Source organism: Vanacampus margaritifer, chromosome 5 (assembly GCF_051991255.1).
Source record: "Vanacampus margaritifer isolate UIUO_Vmar chromosome 5, RoL_Vmar_1.0, whole genome shotgun sequence".
NCBI classification, from domain to species: domain Eukaryota; kingdom Metazoa; phylum Chordata; class Actinopteri; order Syngnathiformes; family Syngnathidae; genus Vanacampus; species Vanacampus margaritifer.
Window position 1 is genome coordinate 21792893 of NC_135436.1, and position 15051 is coordinate 21807943.

Genomic DNA, 15051 nt, shown 5'->3' on the forward strand with positions numbered 1-15051 from the left:
CTGAAGATGACATCACAGTTGCTCAGGGCTCAGGCAACAACCAATCACAGCTCATCTGTTTTCTGAAGCTGCGTTGTGATTGGTTGTTACCAAGACTTGATTCCTGAGCAACACTGATGTCATCTTCAGTGGACAGCAAGTAGAAAAATGGCCGCCTCCTTAGATGAATACAAACGGCTGGATTTTGCTGCTTAACTCATATTCCACTAACACAATATTAAACAGAATACCATATGTTGACTAGTGAGGCTACAAAGAACATATTATTGTCAAAACTCATTTTGGGTTTACTTCCCCTTTCAAGATTGTATTTGAAGAACTGAAAATGGCTGCCATTTTGGACACACTAAGGAGGGAGAAAAAAAACATGTGACGCTGAAGTGACTTCCTCTCCGCAGATAAGGGTCGTAACAGCATGGTGTCGACGGAGAGCGCCTCGTCCACCTACGAGGAGTTGGCCAGGGCGTACGAGCATGCCAAGCTGGAGGAGCACCTGCAGCACGCCAAATTCGAGATCACCGAGTGCTTCATCTCCGACAGCTCGTCCGACCAGATGACCACGGGCACCAACGACAACGCAGACAGCATGACATCCATGAGCACGCCCTCGGAGCCCGGCATCTGCCGCTTCACCGCCTCGCCGCCCAAGCCCCAGGACTATGATCGCGGCAAGAATGTAGCTGTGCCCATCCCGCACCGCGCCAAGAGTAAGTATTGTTCTTTGAAAAATAAAATAAAATCTATGAAAAATTGAATTACGTTGATGCCTTAATTTTTAGTGACCTAATTTAAAATTGTATAAATGATCACTGCGTGCATGGTGGCAGCAAACTCAACTCACTTCACCTCACAAGCTGTAGCTTGGCAAATTGTGAACAATTCTTCATAAAAAGAGATTCCAAGCTTTTTATTGCCACCACTAGTTAAAGATAACTATCAAACTAAAAACTAAACAATGATGAATTAAAATTGTGCATTTAAAACAGGCACCTAACTGCCTTAGGAAAAGGCCATTAGCTTAACGCTAACACCCAATGCAAAACAGCCTAGACACTAGACAGGCTAACGAGTAGCATCTGACACTTCTTGTAACCCTTTAGGAGTTGAGTTTAAGCAACGGAGAGTTGAACATAAATGGTGCAAACTTCATTTGCGTCTTTATTTGCATGCATTTGATTTAATTTATGCACGTGGTCACAAAATGAATTAAACACATAAGGCAAGGCACCACTTTAGTTGCGCAAGATACAACATGCCTACATGCTTTGCATGACATGTCTAACACACTGTCATGTCTTGACGCTCTGCTTTAAGGGTTGGAATTGGGGGGTTAGATTACCATATGATTGCTGAGAGCGCTGCTCACCGCCCCATCAGGGGATGGGTCAAATACGGAGAACAAATTTGGCTCCATTTTCATTCCCTAATTTTAATACTGTACAGCACTTCCATCTGCTGGTAAGAACTGTAACTACAAGTTGAATTGTAGTCTTTTTAGGTTACTGAACACAGGCCTCGTTGGCGCAGTAGGCAGCGCGTCAGTCTCATAATCTGAAGGTCGTGAGTTCGAGCCTCACACGGGGCAACTGTTTTAAAGACGCCCTGAAAAACGTAAATGTATTGTCGGACGACTGTGTTGTTTTTGAACTACACTAAATTATTTTTCAAACTGTAATAGCAGATATTGGAGCATTTAATTTTCAGGATAATCGGAGAATAAAATGTGGTTGAAGGGACGGATTTTTATTTGCTTTTATTTTTTCAGTTTTAAACTATTTTATAAATTACACCATTGTTGAACCTGTTTACTTTTGGCCATGGGAAATGCAAGAGGTTCCAAGCAAAGTGTGCTGGAGTTTGAATTTGAAGTGTGTCACAAGACTGGTATCCCAAAAGATATATGTCAAATAAAATTACAAACTAGAGTTTGGCAATATGGTCTTAAGATAAAATGCCTTGTTTCCCCCAGAAAAATCAATCAATTCCCAATTTTTTTACCCTTCAATAAAAAGAAAAAGCAAATGACAGTGATATTATATAATTCAAATTTTAAAAAAAAAAGTGTGCCTTTAATACGTTTTAAAATGTCATCTTAACTTTTCAGCAATCAAACTTCAGTAAATTAACAAAGCATTCAACAACCAAAACTCTTACTGAGCGTACAGTAATATAAATAAAATGTGTTGCCTGCAAACAAAGTTAACCTTTGTACCTGAAAATTCTGCATAAAGTGTACAGCAAGTCAGATTCATGCCAGTTTACTAAAAAGTAAAGTAAAATTCAGGATGGGAGAGAGGAATGAGACACTGACAGTAAAACATGGTTGACACTTCCTGTTTTCTTTTCTTCTTACACAGTAATGTACCCCACCTAGTGGTTGAAAGTGGAATTACAAAATAGCAAAATAAAGAACAAAATTCAATAAATAATGGGACAAAAACATAAAAATAAATAATCTGTGGATTAGCAGGACTGCAAAACCCGGAACCCATGATGGAAGGTAATTTCCTGTATTTGTGTTTTATGTTTATTTAATTTATGTACACCATTTTGCTTGTGCTCTTGCTGAGTTCAATAAACCAAGATTATGTTTTGATTTTGCTCGACTTCACCTTGCAGGTGACTACTGCAACATCCCCCTCTACATGAAGTCAGACCCTTTCTTCCGAAAGCAGTCCGAGCACCATGACCCCTGTCCAGTGGTTCCCCCCCGCGAAGCCTCCATCCGCGGCCTGGCCCAGCGGGCGTACCACACCCAGGGCCGTCACATGACTATGGACTCTGCAAAGCAGCAGGCCCTCACCATGGGCCACTCTGGCCTTTCCAGCCTCACCTCCTCCGGGGCGTCTGCCGGAGGAGCCACTGGAGGCGGAGGAGGCATGTCCGCCAGCTCCAGCAGCTCCACGCTCCCCCAGAGGACTCTCACCATGCCGGGCTCCTCGGCCACGGGGGCCCAGAGCGCGGCCGCTGCGGCGGCAGCCACCACAGCCGCCGCCGCCGGGGCGTCATCATCCTCCGGTGGGGCTGTGGGAGCTACGGGAGGCACGCCCGGTGGTGCCTCCTCATCCTCTAAGATGGGAGGATCCAGAGACTCTCTTTTGGAGAGCAGCTCGTCAGGCTTAGGCAGACTACAGAAGCAGAGGGATGGGGGTGCGGGGGCTTACTCCAAGTCGTACACGCTGGTGTAGCGTGACATCGTGGCGGCTAACTACAAAAAAAAGATTAGCGGTCAAATGCGTGGTGAGGAAAACACAGACGCCCGTGGGTGCCTGCGTTGTGCCAGCAGGCCGTAGGAGGCTGCTCGGGCTCCCATCGACACCGCAGTAAGGAGGCGTTAGGGGGGTCTCTACAGCACAGGGGGTTGCCTTTCTTTCTTTCCTGATTGGTTTTTCTCCCCCATCTCTCTTCCGCCACCTCTTGCCAAAATATGATTTACCAGTCCACTTTGAACCCCACTCATCCAACGTATGCACAAAATCCTCTCCACAGGCTGAAAGAGGTTGGTTGCTTGAATTTCACGCTGGTTATGTTTGAGGTGCAAAGGAGCTCATATCACGGCATCGTGCCACGGCAGGATGATTTTAGCGTATGCATTAGCCACCCGACTCGGTGGCGTTTGCTCCATGAAATGTTTTTTTGTGGATTTTACAAGAAACATGCCAGTGAGGGAGTACCGGTACTCATTTCTGGCAATGGGGAATATAATCTCATGTGCGGATTCTCTAGCCTGTGTGTGTGCGTGTGTGTGTGTGTGTGTATATGTGTAAATATATACAGTATATGTACACGTGTGGCAGGCACACAACAACGGTGGACCTTTTTCAAAAGTCAATCTGTATGCTGAGCGTCCAAACACTAAAGCCCACAGTCCATTTTGTACTTATAAAGCTGCATTTTGAATTTATTTTTTAATGGTAGTATTGTTTGTAATTGAAAGAAAGGCAACGGGTAACATGTAACTCTTACGGTCCATCGAGGTGCCACAATCATTCTACAAGGAATCTTTTCTTTAAAGTCCCCCCGGCATCATATCCACTGTGATTAGCAAACACATAGAGGTGCATAATGAGAGAAATTGCCACTTCACAAGTTGATATTGATGTTGAGGTTCAAAGCAGACGGATGGGCTGTGTTCCCAAATCACTCCATAGCCACCATTTCGTGAGCTCACCATTTTGTAGTGCTATGTCAACTGTGTAGTGAGCATATGACCCCGTTTACCACATTCACTGAGCCCAGGCACAAATTTTACATTGGGGAAAAAAAAGCACCATGGCACGCCACCAAACGAGATTGTGAGAAAAACTCCTAATTCCACGGAAAGTTGTGATGTTATGTAATGCAAATTCTTTTCAAACAATATTGAATTGAATACATGATAAAGACAAGATATTTCATGTTCAAACTGAATAACTTGATTTCAAAATATATATCCATTCATTTTAAATGTGATGACTGCAAAACGTTCCAAAAAAAAGCTGGAACAGGGTTATGTTTAGCCATGTCTTACTGTACATCACCTTTACATTAAACAACACTCAGTAAGCGTTTAGAAACTTTAGTCCACTAACTGTTGAAGCTGTGCTAGTGGAATTCTTTCCAATTCTTGCTTGATGTACAACTTGAGTTGTTCAGCAATCCAGAGTCTCTGTTTTCGTATTTTGCGCCTTAAAATGGACAGGTCTGGACTGCTGGCAGGCCAGTCTTGTGCTCACACTCTTTGACTACAAAGCTGCTTGCTGAAATAAGCAAGGACATATCCCACAAATTTGTTAGCTGTAGCACAAAATATATTTAAAGTTAGTCTAACATTTTTCATTTCACTAATGAGTGTATTTGAAAGCCCCCCCGCCCCCCAAACTGTAACAATAATAAAATAATAACACAATTGCCCATAGATGCCACAAAATATTAGCAAATTTATATTGATGGCAATGGCACCAAAGCAATACTTTCTGTATTTATCATACAGGGCTTTGGCTTTTAAGCGAATAATGGAGGTGAAATCGTTCAATATGTGGAGGAACAATATAGTGATTAGGGAGCAGCGTGTGAGTGAATTAATCCGAACACAGCCTCGGAGTGTTGGGTTAGTGAAGAAAAAAAGAGCAAGATGACGCTACGGTGTGTTGAGTTTAGCTTTATGCATGGTGCTGTATCTCTTTATTTAAATGACATTTTATTTCTTCACCATTTACTCTCCCAAAGCATAATCCCATAACAAAGAATCAATTCCAAAAAAAAAAAAATTAAAAAGTTAAAAAATAGAGTTGCTCCAAATGTTTTGCAATGATCAAACGTAACAAACATCAGGGCTCTCGCAATAGATAAAGATATATATATATATATGTTTGTTTAAAAAAAAAATGTACATATATATATTTCTATTCAAATATATAACAAATATATGACTATTGAGAAAAAAATAACTATTAAAGCTGTTCTAATTGAAAATATATTAGAAAAGATCACAAGACAATCGCTCCGAAAGAGAAAAGAAAGATGTGACAAAGAGGCGAGTGACGTTAACGGGTAGCACAAGCTGACCGGCCAGCCGGGAGGGAGAGAGGGAAAGATGATGAGGCGCCGTCATTTCCCGCTCGTCCTCGTGTTTCAGGCTGCACGTGGACGCCGCTTGGAAAATAAAGTACAGTTAAGTTGTGGTGTGAGGTTGTGTTGCTAGGTAGAAAACAAACAGTGTGCGGTGTGCTTGGTGTTGAAAAAGAAAGATAAAGAGTCCAAACAAGAGCAGAGCATGCTGTGGGTGGGAAAAGTCTACACACCCCTGTTCAAATGGCAGGTTTTGTGATTAAAAAAAAAAAAGATACCAAATTAAATCAGTTTTAAGATTTTTTCCAACATTAATGTGACCTGGAACCTCTTGAGGTGAAATAATGTGGTTGCACAAGTGTGCAAACTTGGAGTCAGGACACACCTCCCAACATTTAAAAAGTGCCTCTGATCACCCCAAATAAAGTTCAGATGTTCTAGTAGGCTTTTCCTAACAGTTGTATTTTCTTCATATGGCACGGCTTGTGTTTCCCTCTACCTTGACTGAGGCCTCACTGCTTCTTTTCAAACAAAATTGTATGAATAGTGTTGTTTTTGCGCCAATCATACCTTCTTGAATTATGAGCATAAAATGCAACATCAGCATCTGCTACCTTGTGGCTGTTGTATGATCAGGAAGTAGAATCAAATTGCCGATATTTTCATGCAATTTTAAAGAAAAATGCAATATTGGGAAACATAGGCCTTTCTTTAAAATTATCTTAGTTGTTTTGTTTTTTGTACTGGAACATCCCTAACCATAGCACATTTATCCACATGTATTTAAGAGCTTTTACTGTGGTGCGGTTTTAATATCAGTTAGTGTGTTAGTACAAAAAAATAAATAAAATAAAGTCAAGAAAATCTACTAAATCAGCTAAACTATATTTGCCGTTAATCAGAGGCACTTTAAATGGTGGCAGGTGTGCAATGACTCTACCTTGACATGATTTTGAATGAGATTGGCTAATTCTGAACATGGCCACAACCCCAGATATGAGGGTGTGGACACTTATGCAACCACCTTATCTCGCTTGATAATATTTACTTCCCTCCTCGAAAATATATATTATCTGGTTGTAGGTGACTTTTTTTTTTTGTGTTTAATCTTGGTCTCTTTTTTTGTATATCACAAAAACCTGGCATTGGAACAGGGGCGTGTAGACTTTTGATATCCACTGTAAAGTAAGTGAGTGAGCCTGTTGTAATTGAATTGTCGGGTGTTCGCCTGACTTGATGCCATCACACCCAACTAGACGACATTCTGCATCACTTTGGCCTTTACGTTTTCACTTCTGCACGTACGTTTCGCAGAAATCAAACCCGTCTACGTTCTGTCAACGATGTTGGATGGAGTAACTCAACACGACCGGTCAAGTTGCCAGTTTGCTCAAAGTAATCAAGCTCTCATGGAAAAAATCTACCCTCTTAGACCCGAACTGAATTTGAAGTTAGCCTTATGACATGTACCTCTAATAGTTTTAGTGACAAATTAAGGACAGTTATTCGTTCGGTTTGAAAAATGTGAAACATTTTGGAGTAGAAAACATGAATAATGCCGCTATAGAATAATAAGCAAGTGATAAGTCTTGACAGGTTCAATTGTCATGTGACATGTCACAGGGTGGATTTTTCCTCTACATGTTTTGTCATCAGCTCAACCAATCAGAGCCCCTCTTCTTCCCACTGCTATAGATGTACATCATGTCTATTTCATCAATAGAAACCCTGTGTACATAGGAAAGTGTTTTTGTATAAATGAGTACTATTTTCAACATCTTCACTAGATACCAGGGCACAATGTAAACTTTAAATTGAAGTTATTGTAATGAAGCAAGAGGACTTAATGAAAAAGTATTTAAAAAAAAAAAACTCACACACACACATATAGAATTATACAGAAATTGCTTTATCTTGATTTAATGAAACATGTCAGGGTGGACCATGCACAATTCAAATATGATTTCTTCTTTTACAGGACGTTTGGTTGCGTTGTCTCCTTTGCTTTGATTTTGTTGAAGTTTGAATCCCGCTTGAGGACAGAAGCATTTGCATGTTGTGAACATTCTGCCGGTTGCCATGTGGCAAATGCTGAAACGAGGGGTCATGAAAACTCTTTGGAAAAGGCAGCGCTTGTTCCTTCATTCCGGTTTTGCGGGCAAACGTTTGCTTCGATTTGCAATTGCTTGTGTTGAACTCGACATTTTCTTTTTTTATGAAAATAAAAGCAGGAAAAAAATACTCAACACCTTGTGCAATAAAGCTATCTTTTTATGAACTGTGATGATATGAGTACTTTTTCACATTCTTGCTGTGATTTAAGTCAAGAAATTTGGGAACATACAAAGTTTAAAATTTATTTTATTTACTTTTTAGTTCAAGAATGAAAATATTTGTTTTAATTAATTAATATCATTATTTCTAAGCTCTCAAAATGGTATAAATGTAACATATTTCCTATGATGCATTACGTTCAGGCTAAAAATCCAACTCAACTAAATGCACATTGTTTGTTTAAGTTCTGCATGCTATAAATCAGGCATCACCAACGTTCCCAGAAAATCACAATGCCTCATTACTGGTGAGATATTTTTATAACGAGCAGCTCATCATATGGTCCTTGTGGGCTGCCTGGTGCCCACGGGTCAATCATGGCAAAGTTACAAATGACTAGTAGTTAGGAGAGAACTACATATGTAATATACTACAACAAGAATAAAATGGGTTTAGTAAATTGCATTTTATTAATAGACAGTCAAATTTTCAGGAGGGGGGTGGCGGGTGTTCTAGAAAAAGGGAGTAATCGTTGATTTTTTTTAAAAGAAAACAATATTTTCACTGCATCAAATAATAATTGATAATTTATGCATTGTATTATTATATATCATTTTATATTAGGCTCTTTATTGAATTTATTTAATTAAAAATGACTCACTAATTAAGTCATTAAACAACATATAAGGAGATATTATATAATATCTCATGAAAGTATGACGGCGGTTATCATTACAGACCATCGGTGACGGTAATGTACTTCTCAGTTTTCAGTTTGCTGACCAGGAGAAAAGAGATACCATGGCCTGTCAAGTTCCATTCTTGTACAGTAGGTGGCGGTATGCATCACGGTGTTGTAATACGTGGATAATGTTAATCTAAGAGAAGAAGATGAAGAAGAATTGTTTGTTCTCGTTCACGACGGTAAATTACGTTGTGTTACTTGAAGTTACTTACTTATTATTAACTAATTTATTGTTAATTGACAGTCTTTTAAATTACCCTCTTTAAATCATTCTCTACCCCCGATTATTGGTCTGCTTGTTACTTTTCTGGGAACAAAAAATACATGCATGTTGCTAAGCGCTTGTGTCTACGGTACAAAAGCAGTAGGTGTTATTTCGATTCTGTGTAAAAAAAATTAAGTAATACAGTATTCATTTATCTGTTTTACAGCCGCCACTTAATGCACGCTTTTAAGTAATATCATAATCTTCCACGAGAGGACGCCATGATGCAGATAAACGTCCACCAGGCAGGCTGCAAAGGTAGGTCATATTTCTGCATTTATTTCGTCAACGTCAATACATATATTATAGTTGTTGTTTTTTTTCATATTCATAAATCAACACATGCCTGTACATTCAACTGCAGGACCACGACATTCCATATTCCACAAGTGCTATGGCAGTGTTCAGAATAACAGCAGTGCAATATGAGAAACCAAAACATGAGGTGTATGAAATGTGGTCTTACTTAAAGAAAATAAAGAAAAGGGAACATAAAGCTGTTAAAAACAAATAATATGATTGTCTTCATTCTACTGTAGTTGTACTGTTTAGAAGCACTGTTAATATAAAGACTGTTTGTGAGAAATGCTTCACATTTGTGTTGCAAAGAGCAGACCGCAACAAGCCCAGGACATTTTAATTTCATTGCACATTCCCCATTGCTTGTATACACTGCTATTATTCGGAACATAAAACTACATTTAAAAAAATATATACTATACAAAAATTAAAAAATAATCTGCCTTCTAAAGTGCTGAAATAATGTGGCCTTTCTGTAAACTACATAATAAAATTGTTAAATTAATGAATTAAAGGAGTTTAATTAGTTATTAATATACAGTATGTTATCATAAATTATATATGATAATTCATTTAAAACATTTTTTGTGAAGGCAGAACCATTTGATGCATCGCTTGTGTTGGATCTGATAAGCTTGTGCAAGTGTTTCTAATGAAATGTCCGTTAAGTGTAAATGAAAACACAGTGATCTCAAACTTGCCACTATGGTAAAATGTACATCAGACTCACAAAGTATAAGATCAGTATAGTAAAATAGAAAAAAAGGTACTTAAATGTAATGTAAATTGAAATGTATTGCACGTTGAAATTGTACCTAAGTAAATGTAAAACAAACAAAACACAAAACTGACCTGTACTTGGGCAGTGATTCTTTTGTGTACCACTAGAAATACCCAAACCGCACTATGAGAATGACTGATTTAGATGTATTGCTGATTGTAACCCTGCGAAGCTATGTCGTTAACTGTAATGTACAGTCTGTACGAAGGTGTCCATCCATGTTGTGTGTGTGCGTGCGTCCAAACAAGTCCAACTGGTCTATTTGCCATTCGTTTGCTTCTTCTGCTGGAACTTCCTAAAATGGGTTTGGATAGTGGCAGCGGCCTTGTCCGCCTCCACGGGGCTGAGCGGGGGTGGGCCGGCCAGGTCGGTGCAGCACGTGCCGTTACTGGCATTGGAGTCTGAGCACCAGGAAGAGAGACAGGGTTATTTTCCAATGTTCTGTTTTCAAATATTTCTACAAGACGTATTCAGATATACACAAAGATTTGTATTCTTTGCGGTGCAAAGCTGGTAGGATTTTATATAAAGTAGATTTACTTTGTTCCAGAAACTTGCATCAATATCAGGCAATTTCCAAATGTTATTTAAGTGGTTGTCAGTTTGCCCACAAAATTACAACAACTAGAAAAATGACTTCCCCATGGGCCAGATTGGACCCCATGAAGGGCCGGTTCAGGACCGCTGGCAATGTGTTTGACACCCCTTATTTAACCACACTGATGTGTTTCTGAAATTTCTGAAAGATTGTAACTTACACTTTCTGTACACGCCCATGCTGTTCCTTCTAAAGCCATCGAGCTGAAAAACAGATCAAGACAAACTAAACAAATGCGTCGGATTATTTTTCAGTAAACAGTAAGGGTTCAAAAATATTTAAGGTACTTTTTAGGAACACATTTTTTGCCTGTTTTTCTTTTTTCTTTTTTTATGGAGATTCAGCCCTACTATGCTACTGTATTAATGTTGGTCATGTTGACGGTACTTGGGGGCTCATTATTTTAATAACTATAGTTGTGGAGTATAATACTAAAGCATCATTTCTATCCTATTCAGACAGCGGCAAATATATTCATATGTGATATAATTGATTGTGAGCAGAGTCACGGTGAACCAATTACATAACATGTCATGGAAAGGGGTAAGTGCTGTCAGATGAAGCTTAACTTTGACATTTACAATGTCCATGTCATAATTTCCAAAAGCATCATCTGTGATTCATTACAAATAATGAACGTTAACTTTTCAGAGTAAGGAAGTACAACAGTTTCTCTGATTCATTTGCATTGGCCACTTGTTGCTAGGCAGAGTTCCTAACTGCCCCATACATTTAGTATGGGCAATGTAAAATAGGCACTATTAGGGACCAACTGGGGGCTGATGATAATGATGATTTTGCAAAATGTTGATTTATTATTTATGCTGTACACTTAGGTTTCTGAGGAAAAAAAAAATCATTAAACAGGGGTACTGCTTGATTTAAGTGCCCTGATTATTAAGAAGGGTCCAAGAAAATCCCATATTAAATTTTTGGCACTGAAGTGGTTGTGCCCGAACTGATTTTATTAATAATTATAATTATTTATTTATTTATTAATGGTGTCCAAAATCACAGGCAGAACCCCTGGATGTAACCCCCATTAAAATTATTAGGGATCGGCGATTACTGGTATCGGGACCTTATTTCAAGGTATCTGTTCTAGGAACAGCAGCCGATGGCTGTTTTATGATCAGCAACTACAAATTTAGAAGAATAGAAAATTGTTGTTAATTTCATAGACTAGTTTTAAAGGAAAATGCTATATTGGGTTGTAAAGGTCTTTTTTTTTTCGAATATCTGTAAAAAAAAAAAATTGTATGCATCAAAAGTACTAATAGCACCAGTACTTGGTATCGGTATTGGTATCAGTTACTACTGAAGAGTAGTGTAATTGTATTGGTATCTGTCTGGAAAAAAAGACGTATACAGTATACCATATTATAAAGTATTGTTACTCACCACCTTTTTTTGATATATTTTAAAATTCTCATGAATTAATTTGCACTAATATAAATTAAAGTTACATTTTTTGCTCAATTGCATTTAATGACTCAAAAAATGTTTTGGAAAAATTTGATTTTTTTATTAATGCATTTTTATAATGTTACCCATATATTTGTACTGTACTTGTTTTCTTTTAGTTTCAAATAGATTACCAAAAACGCAAAACTGTGCTCTCTTGTCTGACACCAAAGTCTCCAGAGTGACGTCCAAAAGACGACGAGAATGCCGAGTTGCGTGAGCAGAAGCATCAGATACAAACTGTCGTGATCTGCATCAGTGCTGCTATGCGACCAGGATGTCCAAGCAAACATTGTTCACATTCTCTCAAGTGTCAAATCAGATGCAAGAAAAGTACCCGTCTTACTTGAACGAGAACGTGTCGTGTGTCATGGTGCCACGTGTGCGACTGGCCCTGTGTGTGTGTGTGTGTGTGTGTGTGTGTGTGTGTGTGTGTGTGTGTGTGTGTGTGTGTGTGTGTGCGTGTGTGTGTGTGTGTGTGTGTGAGACACTTGCAGAGTTGGAAGTTAATGACCTCCACACAAATCGCCTTGATTAGGATTTGCAGCCCAAGCACAGCAGAAGGCTGAATGCTAAAAGTTAAAGGCTAGAGCTGCTTAGCCCACTCACTTGGCTATGTTCCCGCTCTGATTGTCACACAACATAACATTGACCTCGACAACCGGACCCGAGGTCACCTTAAGCGGAGAAAAAAAAAAATGTAGCTAGTTTGTTAGCATGTGCAGTGTAGTTGAGATGACCAACAAAGCACACCTCTCACATGTTTTTGTTCTATTTTGGACCTGTGAGAGGCATCATGATGTCACAGGGGCGCTCGGATTGCCGGAAAAATACAATGAAGACGACACAGAAGCTAGGTAGCTAGCCACAGCTACAGTTATAGCTAGCTAGTCACAAACTCCTTTTCTTGTATTTTTTTTATTGCGGCTGTATGCTCTCCATTATTGCTTCAAGTAGAGCACACCCTTATTATGCAGCCAGTTAAATGTTATGTATCAAAGCCTGTTTGGACACCTGTCATCTCACAGGCTCCATTAGCAGGATAGAAAGTGCCTCCCCACTGAGGAAAGTCAGGTGTTTTCCAATACAAAATGGGTGTCGTGTTATTTGGTCTTCACTCACTTGTCGCTAGCCTACACTCATTTCGGGAAGGAATTTACTTCAAAGTAGCTACGCTGGTGTTAAAAGTCTAACATAAAGTGGATCTTTTTTTGGCCAATCATTGTGTCAGCCCCAAAATATGATTTGCATTAAATTAAGATGCAGGCTTGACAAAATATTCAATGTTAATATGAGGCTAGCATGTTGTTTTTTAATCAAGAACAGAACTGAAGGTGGTTACCTGGATTTTTACTCATGACTACATTTGTCTTTTAAAGAGGACGACAAGTCAAAACATTTCTTTACAATATGTTGTATGCGCCCCCACCAGTCTTAACCTGCCATTCTGATTAATATCGCCTTTGTGGCGCCTTTCTAGCCATCTCAAGGGGCAGTCATTTTGCTGCTTGCTGTCGAGCTGACGTTCGCAAGTATTTTCATGCTTGTGTATTTTGGATCTCTTTAGGAAAAGTCATCGCATTTCTGAGTGAACAATTGAAATTGAAGGTGACATAAAGGTGTTCAAATTGAAGCCAAAGAGAACGTAAGGGTAAATATGAGCATGACGTTTCGAACCTCATCTGCTTTACTGCTCCTGCGACTGTGTGACACCGAATGCACCTGCCAAGGCAAAGGCTGGGACACCATGTAAGGCAGAGGCTCCTGTTGGCCGGCAAAGTGCTCCCCTATCTGCAAACGCAAACGGCAGTAATTAGAAGCACAAAAGGTCAAATACATATTTGCTGTAATTTGAAATTCTAAATGAGATTGATGGGACTGCTATTTTCTCATGCATTATTAGTTGTGTTATTTCCCCTGATAGCAGATATTTCTTTCTTTTTAATCATTGTACACATTGGTTTTTGAAACATTAGATGCGTATGAAGATAATAAGAGAACCAAACTTACATTTAATAGAATGTTCCACAGCACATTACAAAGGTCAATTCATTAGGATTACTGTACTTACACAATGTAATCAATAAGTCGAACATTAGAAAGTCTACCCTGTTTAGCAAGTAAGGTAGGAAAACATAAGTAATAAAGTTTGCATTTACGTAGAACTGCACAGCATTCTATTTATTTTCCCTTTAGCCTTGCTCAACTATATGTACTACATATATAAAAGGGTAACTATTGTATGAGAACTAAAATGTCAGGAACAGCTCTTAGCAGGAGGTGGTACAGTTCTAACCAGTTAGTTCTTTGTCCGATTTTTTACAAATAATTATTGTCCTTTTTTTCACGTGGAGAAATGTAGCAGATCACATTTAAAGATGACAGCAAAGCAAGATCATAAATTTTTGATGTTGACGGCTGCAAGAATGATTCATAACGAATGTGTTGTCTTGTGTTGTGCCAGCCTATAAACGACTAGCTTAGGTAGCTAATTAAGCTTTTTTGGGGGGGCTTAGTCAATTCTAAATGTTAGCATAGTTATGGGAACGTGTTTTGATAGCTGAAAAGCTAAAGGTTTAAAAAAATAAATAAAATAATAATACTTTTTTTTAGCAAATTAATTAAAACAGATATTACATTACTGTACTGTTTTACTTTTACTTTTGCTTTTACAAATCAGTACTTGTACTTTTGCACAAATCTTTTCCTGCACAAGTATATTTACTTCTTACATAACTTGAACACTTTTGTCACCTTTGATCCAATCTTATTAAACCTAATGACATAAATGACAATATATTTCATAAGTCATTGTTATGGTCTTACCGATTCTACGACTTGAACTATCACGTACATGGCTGTTAGCATGGTGATCAACATCCTGACCGCTTGAGCGTTCCTCGCGATAGTCCGTCGTGTCCTTCCGCTCGCTGAAGGGACGTTATGGAGGCACACCAGGGCAAGATTGAAGAGCGGCGCCACAAGGACAATTGACTTGAGTATGGCAGCTCGCACTTGCTCCTGTATGCACACACACACGCACTTTACTCCCACAGTGTCTGACACACGAAGAT

At 39.0% G+C, this 15051-nt stretch overlaps 3 protein-coding genes and 1 non-coding gene across 5 annotated transcripts in view; 3 read left to right on the forward strand and 1 right to left on the reverse strand.

The window, feature by feature from the left end:
* Positions 1–7834, forward strand: part of dscaml1 (Down syndrome cell adhesion molecule like 1) — a 124747-nt gene extending 116913 nt beyond the window's left edge. For both annotated transcript variants that reach the window (XM_077566385.1, XM_077566386.1), the window contains exons 34-35: positions 399–707; positions 2620–7834. In XM_077566385.1, coding sequence (XP_077422511.1) covers positions 399–707; positions 2620–3188 — 878 coding nt within the window. In that variant the 3' untranslated portion in view covers positions 3189–7834. The remainder of the gene's footprint in view (positions 1–398; positions 708–2619) is intronic.
* trnam-cau (transfer RNA methionine (anticodon CAU)) lies at positions 1513–1585 on the forward strand. The gene has a single exon. It is a non-coding gene; the product is annotated as a tRNA-Met (tRNA).
* A 532-nt stretch (positions 7835–8366) lies between the features above and the next one.
* LOC144052383 (prolactin-releasing peptide receptor) overlaps positions 8367–15051 on the forward strand; it is a 32207-nt gene continuing 25522 nt past the window's right edge. Inside the window, exons 1-2 of the mRNA XM_077566387.1 lie at positions 8367–8748; positions 9001–9092. The gene's annotated coding sequence lies outside the window, so the exon portion shown is untranslated. The remainder of the gene's footprint in view (positions 8749–9000; positions 9093–15051) is intronic.
* On the reverse strand, positions 9094–15047 carry LOC144052384 (uncharacterized). The gene is made up of 4 exons (XM_077566389.1): positions 14804–15047; positions 13655–13768; positions 10674–10716; positions 9094–10316 (listed from the first exon to the last, which is right to left on the reverse strand). Exons 1-4 carry the CDS (start codon positions 14855–14857, stop codon positions 10174–10176), a joined length of 354 nt encoding a protein of 117 aa, XP_077422515.1. The 5' UTR covers positions 14858–15047; the 3' UTR covers positions 9094–10173.

Excerpts from the sequence above, each read along its gene's own strand:
- LOC144052384 (XM_077566389.1), bottom strand. The coding sequence starts at position 14,857 with ATGTTGATCACCATGCTAACAGCCATGTACGTGATAGTTCAAGTCGTA. Across the intron at positions 13,769-14,803 it reads TAGTTCAAGTCGTAGAATCG|ATAGGGGAGCACTTTGCCGG; the intron begins GTAAGACCATAA and ends TTGCGTTTGCAG. Across the intron at positions 10,317-10,673 it reads CATGGGCGTGTACAGAAAGT|ACTCCAATGCCAGTAACGGC; the intron begins GTAAGTTACAAT and ends CCTGGTGCTCAG.